The sequence below is a fragment of the Sorex fumeus genome, unplaced genomic scaffold, assembly GCF_029834395.1.
Source record: "Sorex fumeus unplaced genomic scaffold, SorFum_2.1 ptg000039l, whole genome shotgun sequence".
Lineage (NCBI taxonomy): Eukaryota > Metazoa > Chordata > Mammalia > Eulipotyphla > Soricidae > Sorex > Sorex fumeus.
The window spans coordinates 2969632-2978481 of record NW_026606096.1 but is presented as its reverse complement, the minus strand read 5'-3'; the positions used below and the strand labels follow the sequence as shown (position 1 = coordinate 2978481).

The window sequence follows — 8850 nt, the reverse complement described above, 5'->3', positions numbered from 1 at the left end:
GGTCTGGTTTCAAAATGTTGAATGTAATCAAAGTAGAGAGAGAGTAATGTGGAAATCATCTGCCCCACAGGGAGGGGGAGGGTATGGGACGGGGGTATATTGGGGTTTTTGGGGGTGGAGAATGGGCACTGAAGGTACAGGTGTTTCATTATATGACTGAGATTTATTGCTGTAGGCTTGTGGTAGATGGCTTTAACTATATTAAGGAAAGTCCCCTCTATCCCCATTTTGGCGAGGGGTTTCATTATAAATGGGTGCTGGATCTTGTCAAATGCTTTCTCTGAATCTATTGATATGATCATATGATTTTTATCTTTTCTTTTGTTGATATGATGGATTATGTTGATTGATTTCCGAGTGTTAAACCATCCTTGCCTCCCTGGAATGAACCCCACTTGGTCATGGTGCATGATCTTTTTGATGAGTAGTTGAATTCTATTTGCTAGTATTTTGTTGAGGATCTTCGTATCTGTGTTCATCAGGGATATCGGCCTGTAGTTTTCTTTTCTTGTGGTGTCTTTGTTTCCTTTTGGTATTAGAGAGATATGGGCTTCATAGAAATTGTTTGGGAGAGTTTCTGTTTTTTCAATTTCCTGGAAAAACTTGAGAAGGACTGGCAGTGGGTCCTCTTTAAATGTTTGGAAAAATTCACTAGTGAATCCATCTGGACCTAGGCTTTTGTTTTTGGGAAGACTTTTGATTACAGTTTCAATTTCCTTGATGTTAACAGGATATGACTGAGGTTTAAACCTGAAAGCTTTGTGACTGCTCTCACAGTGATTCAATAAATTAAATTATAAAAAATGGGGAAAAAAAAGTAAGGTGGAGTTCATGCCCAATTCAGTCGGCTAACCAGTGGCTGAATAAATAGCAGTACTCCTACATAAAAAAAAAAAAGCCATCTGCCCACCCATTGAAGGATGGCTCCCATTCTCTTTTCAGTGTTTGGCCTCCAATCTCAGTTAGGTTTGAGTGTGATGTGTCCCCCATTCTTCCCAAGGGCTAATGGCACACAGAAGCCAGGGTCATAGGAATAGGGTCTCAGCATCTTTACCAAGCTTTCCAGCGAGTGTTTCCAAACCAGGCAGACCAGAATCTCCTGGGAAGCTTTGAAGCCTCAAGGCTTCATTCCTTCAGATTTTGATTCAATAGATTTGAAATTGGAATTCAGAAACCTTAAAACTTAAAAAAAATTTAAGGAGCTGGAGTGATAGTACAGTGGGCAGGGAGTTTGACTTGCATGTGGCCGACCAGGGTTTGATTCCCAACATCCCATATGGTTCCCCAAGCACCACCAGGAGTAATTCCTCAGTGCATGAGCCAGGAGTAACCGCTGAGCATCGCTGGGTGTGATCCAAAAAGAAAAAAAAAGTAAAACAGACTTCCCAAATGGTTCTGATCAACGTATCTGGGAGCCATCAACATAGGGGCTAAGGTCTCTCAAATAACTCTTAAGGTATTCATCCTTTTGGGTGGGTTATAAATCACCATCTAGTGAGAATTAAACAAATTAAACTGTTGAGAAGTGAGTTGATATTGAAAATCTGCCCGATTAACAACCTAATATCTGATGATTTTCTGTTCACTCTCCACCCAGGCATGGTCTGTACACAATATTTTTTTCGTAGCTGTGCTCTCCTGCCCTCACTCACATAAAATGCACATAAACAAGCCGCTCCACAGGATTTGATTCCATTAACCTTCCCCTATTCCATGCAGTTTCCCAGAGCTGTGAGCAAAAGATCTATTTATGGATACTACACCCATCAATGTCACTGGGAGTATCAAGACATCAGCCCAGACACCTGCAAACCCCTACCCCCACCACACTGTTAGGGAGACCCTAAAAATATCTGATTAATTAATCTCTCACCAGACAAGACAACTCAGTTAAAAAGACTATTCTTGAAGCCAGAGAAAAGCAATAGTGACTAGAAGTTTTAAAAATAGTAACTTTTGAGTCACTTTCAGTAGTTCAAAACTTAAAGGTATCCAAAGTTCAGATAAGAAAGTCTCCAAAAGCAATGAACCACAAAGAATTTGGAAAAAGACCTTCTCTCTTATTTTATTTGCTGTCTGAAATCATTAGATTGAGATATCAACATATATCAAATGCAAAAATAAGCTCAAAACCAGGTGAGAATTATGATTCTTAAAACACAGATGTGCGGATCAGGGAAATGGCACATGTCTGGCTACTCTGAGATCCTGGGTTCCACCAAAGAAAAATAAAACAACAGAAAAAACAGAGGGGCCAGATGGATAGCACAGGAGGTAAGGCACTTGCCTTGCATGCAGCGGGTCCCACTTCAATCCTGCACTACATATGGTTCCCTGAACATTGCCAGGAAGAGTCAGGAACAGCTCCTCAACAAAAATATAAATGGTAAAATCAATGGGGTGGGGATGGGGCGAGGGAAGAGAAGGGAAGAGAGAAAGAGACAGAGACAGAGAGACAAAGACAGAGAGAGATAAAGAGAGACACACAGAGAGAGACAGAGAGATAGGAGAGAATAATTGGAAGGAAAAAAAAATTTTAAAAATCTACAAGGCATGAGACCACAGTGGGTTTAGGTATCTTCCCTGCACTCAGCTGACCTGGATTTGGTCCCTGGCACCAACATATGGTCGTTCAAGACCACAAGGAGTGAATCTTGAGCACAGAGACAGGAGTAAGCCCTTAGCACCACTGGGTGTGCCCTCCACCCTGCCCCCCTAAAAAAAAAGAGACACAGATACTGAGTTCCACAGAATCCCAGATCCCAGAGCAAAGAGTGAGGTGACTTTTCTTATCCCGAAGGTTCTGACGGAGCCAGAGGGGCAGCAGCAGATGAGAGCCAAGTTGTTGGGGCTGCAGAAATGCACGCGGCCTCAGATGTCTTTCCAGGTGCGGCTGGTCCTGCTCACTAGACAGTTCACTGTGCTTGATGCAACTCAGGCAGGGCCCACCGAGTAGCAGAGATGGAAAAAACACTTAAGACTGTGAGGAAAAACAACCGTTAGCAGCAGGTCCAGCCAGAGGAGGACTTGGTTTCTATGTTGATGTAGTTCCCTTGGGTGGACAACGACAGGGTGTCTTCTTTGGAATTGTTCATCATTTTTTCAATGAGAACCCTGAAACACAAATTAAAATAGTCTGAGAAGGTGGATGAAGGAAAGGAGCAAACTGCCAACTTTGTCTTATTTCAGCATTCAGCAAAGTCACGCTTTTAAATGTTTTTGTCCCCAGTTATCTCAAGAAAGAAGACAGCGCCCTACCTTCAAAAACTGGCTCCCATGGGTAGAGGCAAGGGGCCATAGTAAAGATGGGTAAACCTGTGTACTCATCCCCAGAATAGCACTAGCTTCTCACCTCATGGACTCATTAATGTTCTTGTTTTCCTTGACTGATGTCTCTGTCCAACCTGTGAAGCCATTCTCTTTACTGAACCGATCAACCTGGTCTCGGCTCACCGCCCAAGGGGACAGGTCACACTGGCAAAAGAGGACATGAAAGGCAACATCATAGAATTCCCCGGAATAAGAACCTTGCTCCCATATCTGCAGATTTAAAACATTTCTACCAACGGCTATGATGTTAGCATCTAAAATCCACTGTCAATATTCTCAAGGGAGGCAGATAGGATTTGCCAATTTGAGAAGGAAAGTGGTGGCCAGTCAGAAAGCATTTAGATACACTTACTGTGACACCAGCCAAAGGCCAAGACTATTCCCCCAGGAGGAGCAGCATGTTCCAAATACCTTGTTGGCCAGGAGCAGGCAGGGCACAGGATCCCCATTGGGCAGTGTGAGTTTGCTGTCCAGGTCCTGTTTCCATCTCTGGCTGTTGCTGAAGGTAGTGGCATTGGTAACATCAAACATAATAACACAGGCAGAGGCATCCCGGTAATACAGACGGGTCATAGAGGTGAAGCGTTCTTGCCCTGGGTAGGAAGGAAAGTTCTTAATAAGGCAACCCTGAGAACCTTTCACCAACCCTTTTAGACACTCAATCCTTCCCATCTTGGGAGAGAGGGCAGTACACAGAATGGCAAAGTCTGGCAAAGTCTGGATTCTGCGCCCAGATTATCCAAGTTGCACAAGGTAAACCAATTAGATTTGATTTTAAAATGAATTCCTGCTCTTTCATTTACTTGATGACTTGGGGCATGTCATGCTTACTTACAGTGCTTATATTTCTTGTCTGTCTAAATTGCTATCTTTTTGGGGGGCGGGGGTGGTGGGAATGGGATGTGCCGCACCTGGAGGTGCTCAGGGATTATTCTTGGCTCTGTGTTCAGCGGTCGCTCCTGGCTGGGTTCAGGGGGCCACATGGGGTGCATGGATCCAACCTGGGTTAGCTGTGCAAGGCAAACATTCTACCCACCTGCACTGTCTCTCCAGGCCCAAAGTTGCTACTTTTATCATATGGAGTTATGAGGATTAATGGGTCTGCGAATCTAAAATACTTAGAAAAGACCTTGGGACATACTAAGGTTTAGCTATCACCATCATCATCACCATCATCATCATCATCATCACCACCATCATCATCATCATCATCATCATCATCATTATCATCTGTATATCCTGGGGAACCTGTTTCTCACCAAGCTCAGCTCAAAGTCCAGAAATAGCACACTGCCTCTTCTTAGAGAAGTAACCAAGGACTGGACAACCCACCACCTCTCTAACTTGTCATTCTTCCTCCCACATAGCGACAGTTTTTCATTTACTCAGGACAAAACATCTACAGCAAACACCTACAGAAGCTCTACAATTGTTCAGCTCATGTATCTTCAGAGCAGCTCAATCATTCCAACTTCAGAAAAAGAAAAAAAAGTCTCATATTTCTTCTGAGCACTCACTAGCACTTGCTGGTTAAATCAGAATGTCTTCTGCTCTTGGGGCTGGAGCGATAGCACAGAGGTATGGAGTTTGCCTTGTACGCAACTGACCCAGGTTTGATCCCCAGCATCCCATATGGTCCCCCGAGCACCGCCAGGAGTAATTTCTGTGTGCAGAGCCAGGAGTAATCCCTGAGTGTCGCTGGGTGTGACCCAGAAAGAAAAAAAAAAAACAACAGAATGTCTTCTGCTCTGATCCCATCTTCCCAGCCTACCTGCAATGTCCCACAGCTGGAGCCGCACCACCTCGGAGTCGGACCACTGGAGAACCTTCAGAGCAAAATCCACTGAAAATACATGCATCATACACTTTAGCAAAAAAGGTTACCTTAAAAATTCATTCCATGTTACACTTGACCAAATTTGTAGTTACAAGCCCAGGGGATACACAACTTAAATTTTATCTATTTATTTTTAATTGATTTGGATTTGGCACCACACCCAGGGGTGCTCAGAGCTTGCTCCTGGCTCTGTGCTCAGTGGGCTGAGAGATGAACCACCACCCACATAGTAAGTGTAGGACCTGAAGGGGTCTCCAGGCTTCTGGTCAAATCAACTTATTTGATACCATCTATCTCTGAGACTAAAAACAGGAGAATGAAAGTAACAAAAACAACTCAGAACAAATGAGATTGCTTGTTCCTGGGAGATTCCGATTTCTTTCTCAGGGAAGTGATGATGGCACGGAGGCATCTCTCATACTGAATTCACTATTGGTTTCTAATCCAATTATACTGTAAGAAAAAACCCTCTCTGGAGGAATTCCATATCCTCCATGAGGATGCAGGACTTTATGTGGGCAGAAACAGAATAAAAGGGATGATGCCTGAGAGCTATGCTGCCATTGATGCTGCATCTCTAGGTGCAGGGACTCCCTGAGTTATGACTGAGAGTATGTAGATGGGGGAAGTCTCTTAAAAGGAGAGAAATAAGATCCCTTTTGAAGTTTGGAGGCATATTCTTCCACATTTATGACAAATAGAAGCTAAGGGAAATTTAAAAAAAACACTAAAAATAATTACATTCTTTTTGCTAAGAAGAAAACCAGAGAAATAGTTAAAAACTGGAGATCAGGCCACTTTCGATCCAGATCCATGAAATCAGGACCCTCATAATTTTTGGGAGTGGAAGTCAGAGCATATGGGGTCAGGAAACAGTCTTTGAACCCTTAATTTTGTTGGACATTCTTTAGTAGGCTCTTTTAGTTGCTTGGTAATTTAAAAAAATCCACTAGTACACATTTTGAAATTATATACTCTACAAATTATTTTTTTCTTTTAAAATATTATTGTGGGTGGAGATTATACTCAAAGTACTGAAGTTTGTGCCTTGCTTAGAGAGCTCTGAGTTCGATTCCCAGCACCACGTGGTCCTTGGCTCCATTGGGTCAGCCCTAATGGGCTCCAGCACTGCAGAGCGTAAGCAAATCTGCGAGCTCAGGCCTTATGTTTGAACCACCCAGTCCAGTTGGCCAAGTACTGCCAGGAGTACCCTGGGTCACTTTACCACTTATTGAGAGCCCCTCAGGTGCCCCCTGTAAAGTTGAGGGGAGATAAGTGTTTAAGTTACTCTCTCTTATGAGAGAGGACTAAAGGGAGACTTGAGTACCAGATCACCATGACACCCAGGACCACGTGGTGCTGGGAATCGAACTCAGAGCTCTCTATGCAAGGCACAAACTTCAGTACTTTGAGTAATCTCCTCCCACAATAATATTTTAAAAGAAAAAAATAACTTGTAGTGTATATAATTTGAAAATGGGGAAGGGGAAGGACAGTAAGGAAAATAAGGGGAAGGACAGTAAGGAAAATAAATCAAAGCGGCAAGGAGGAAGAGGCCGAAGGGAAGCGGGGTGGTGATGGTGGTGGCGGGAGGGCGCAGGTCAGGGTCAAGGGTACATCAGTGTTGTTGAGGAGTGGTACCGTTCTATATTCAAACCACAGAATCAACAACACTGAAAACATGAGATCCAAACTACAACCACCAAATTTTAAAATGCTGGGCTAGACAAAGTACAGCGGGGAGGGCGCTGCCTTGAACATGACCAACTTGACCAACCACACGATTCAATCACTAGCATCCCATATGGTCCCCTGAGCCCCACTAGGAGTGATCCCTGAGCACAGAGCCAGGAGTAAACCCTGAGCACTGCCAGGTGTGGCCCCCCAAACAAAAACCAAAGAAGCAAAAAGTGCCTGTCAAAGTGACAGTTGAGGGGGCGGGGGGGGGGGGGTGTGTAGGTGAAGGGTGGGAAGGAACTTGGGAACACTGATGGAAGGACATTGACACTGGTGGTGGGATTGGCACTAGGATACTATATACCTAAAACTCCACCATCAGTAACTTTGTAAATCCTGGCTCTTCAATAACATATTTTGTTAAAAAGTTGCTCTCCCTCTCACTAGATTTTCTAGTTAATGAAAACTCATTTCTTTCTTTTTTCTTTAACACACACACACACACACACACACACACACACACACACACACACACACAAATAACCTTTCTTAGGTAGCTTGGGAAGGAATTGAATTCGTGGCGTTCTCTTCCTTCCTCTCCTCCCCAGAATGAGAGAGGAGAGAGAAAAAAGGGGTGCGCAGGCAGATCAGAGAAGTGGCAATTTCACATTCTTCAAGAGTCCCTGAGCTGCTTCGATGCACGGAACTGACGGTGTAAAAGCCCGGTCTGGGCCGCGCAGAGCACGGCTGATCGCACGCCGACGCCCCAGCCCCCCGCAGGGGTCGGAGCTGTGGCCTCGGCCCCGAGCGACGCCCGCTCAGTCCGGGCCTGGAAGCGGCGTGCGCGGCAGGCGGGCAGCGCGGCTGGCACCCGGGCAGGCCCCGCGCGCTGGCCGCGGCCACTTGGAGGAAGCGGGTCACCGGTGCGGGCTGGAGCGGTCACCGGACCGCGCTTCCCGCACGCTCGCGCATCTTCACACCTGCCCGGGGCTCCCTCCGGGCAGGGCCGGGCCGTCCTCCTCCCCGGAGGCCTGCACTGAGCGCCCCGCCGCCTCTCCCGCGGGGACCCCCTGCCGGCCACTTCCTGGGCCCCAACCCCGCTGCCATCCCCGAGCCTCTCACCTCCCACCGTGGACTTGTAGTGTTTGCTGAAGCTGTCCTGGGAATAGCGCTGCACCAGGGACGTCTTGCCCACCGCGGCGTCCCCCACCACCAGCACTTTGAACAGGTGATCGCGGCTACCCATGGCCGGCGGGGTAGACGTTTAGGGTGGCGGGAGGTGGTGGGGGAGTCGTTTGTCTGAACCCCGCTGGCTTCTGGCGCCCCTGAGACTGGAGTTGGGCATTCCCGCCCGCCGCCCGTCGGGGGCTGCCCTGACGAGAAAAGCAGAAAAAAAAAAAAGGGAAACTTGGCACCCGAGCTCCCCGCGCTTCCTCCCGGCTCGCCCGCAGCCGGGGTGGGGCGCGGGGCACGCGTCCGGGGCCCCGCCGGCGCGCCCCTGCTTCTCCCTGGGGCCAGCTGCCGGGAAACGGGACAGGCACCGCCGCACCTCAGCCGCCCGGACTTCCCCCGAGAGGCTCCCACAAGCTACTGAAGCCCCGACAGCTCATTTCCTGCCGGGGCCTGAGCAAAGAGGGCCCCTCCTCCCACGGCACAAACCGAGCTCGGGGACACAGCGCCTCACACCTGGACGCCCAGGCCGGGGTGCCGCCCCGTAGTCCCGGAGCCCAACTTGACGCGCGTCACGTGCGGTGGCTTCTGGGAAACTACATTTCCCAGCCTCCTCTGCGGCGAAGAAACCGGGGCAAAGGCAGAGACTCGCTCCCGATGCCTCTCGGGAAATGTAGTTTCTAGGCTTTTTTGTTGTTTGTTTTGAACAGCCTGCAGTTTCATGGTTTTCGAACTCGTAGGTTTGGAAACTTATTTTAAGATATTCCTAGATCAGAAAAGATATTCAGGACAGGACAAAGCTCGGTGGGACGATCGCATACATTGCGTGCGGGAAG

The 8850-nt window shown here is 47.3% G+C and overlaps 1 protein-coding gene across 4 annotated transcripts; it reads right to left on the bottom strand.

Moving 5' to 3' along the window:
• Positions 1-2049: 2049 nt before the first annotated feature.
• Positions 2050-8604, bottom strand: RAB29 (RAB29, member RAS oncogene family). Of its 4 annotated transcripts, none has more exons than XM_056119078.1 (6): positions 8531-8604; positions 7967-8217; positions 5102-5173; positions 3742-3923; positions 3353-3474; positions 2050-3114 (listed from the first exon to the last, which is right to left on the bottom strand). In XM_056119078.1, exons 2-6 carry the CDS (start codon positions 8088-8090, stop codon positions 3000-3002), a joined length of 615 nt encoding a protein of 204 aa, XP_055975053.1. In that variant the 5' UTR covers positions 8091-8217; positions 8531-8604; the 3' UTR covers positions 2050-2999. The 4 variants fall into 4 exon arrangements, with proteins under 4 accessions (XP_055975053.1, XP_055975054.1, XP_055975056.1 ...); XM_056119079.1 differs by having other exon boundaries at positions 8504-8577; XM_056119081.1 differs by having other exon boundaries at positions 7967-8212; positions 8504-8570.
• Between the last annotated feature and the right edge of the window lie 246 nt (positions 8605-8850).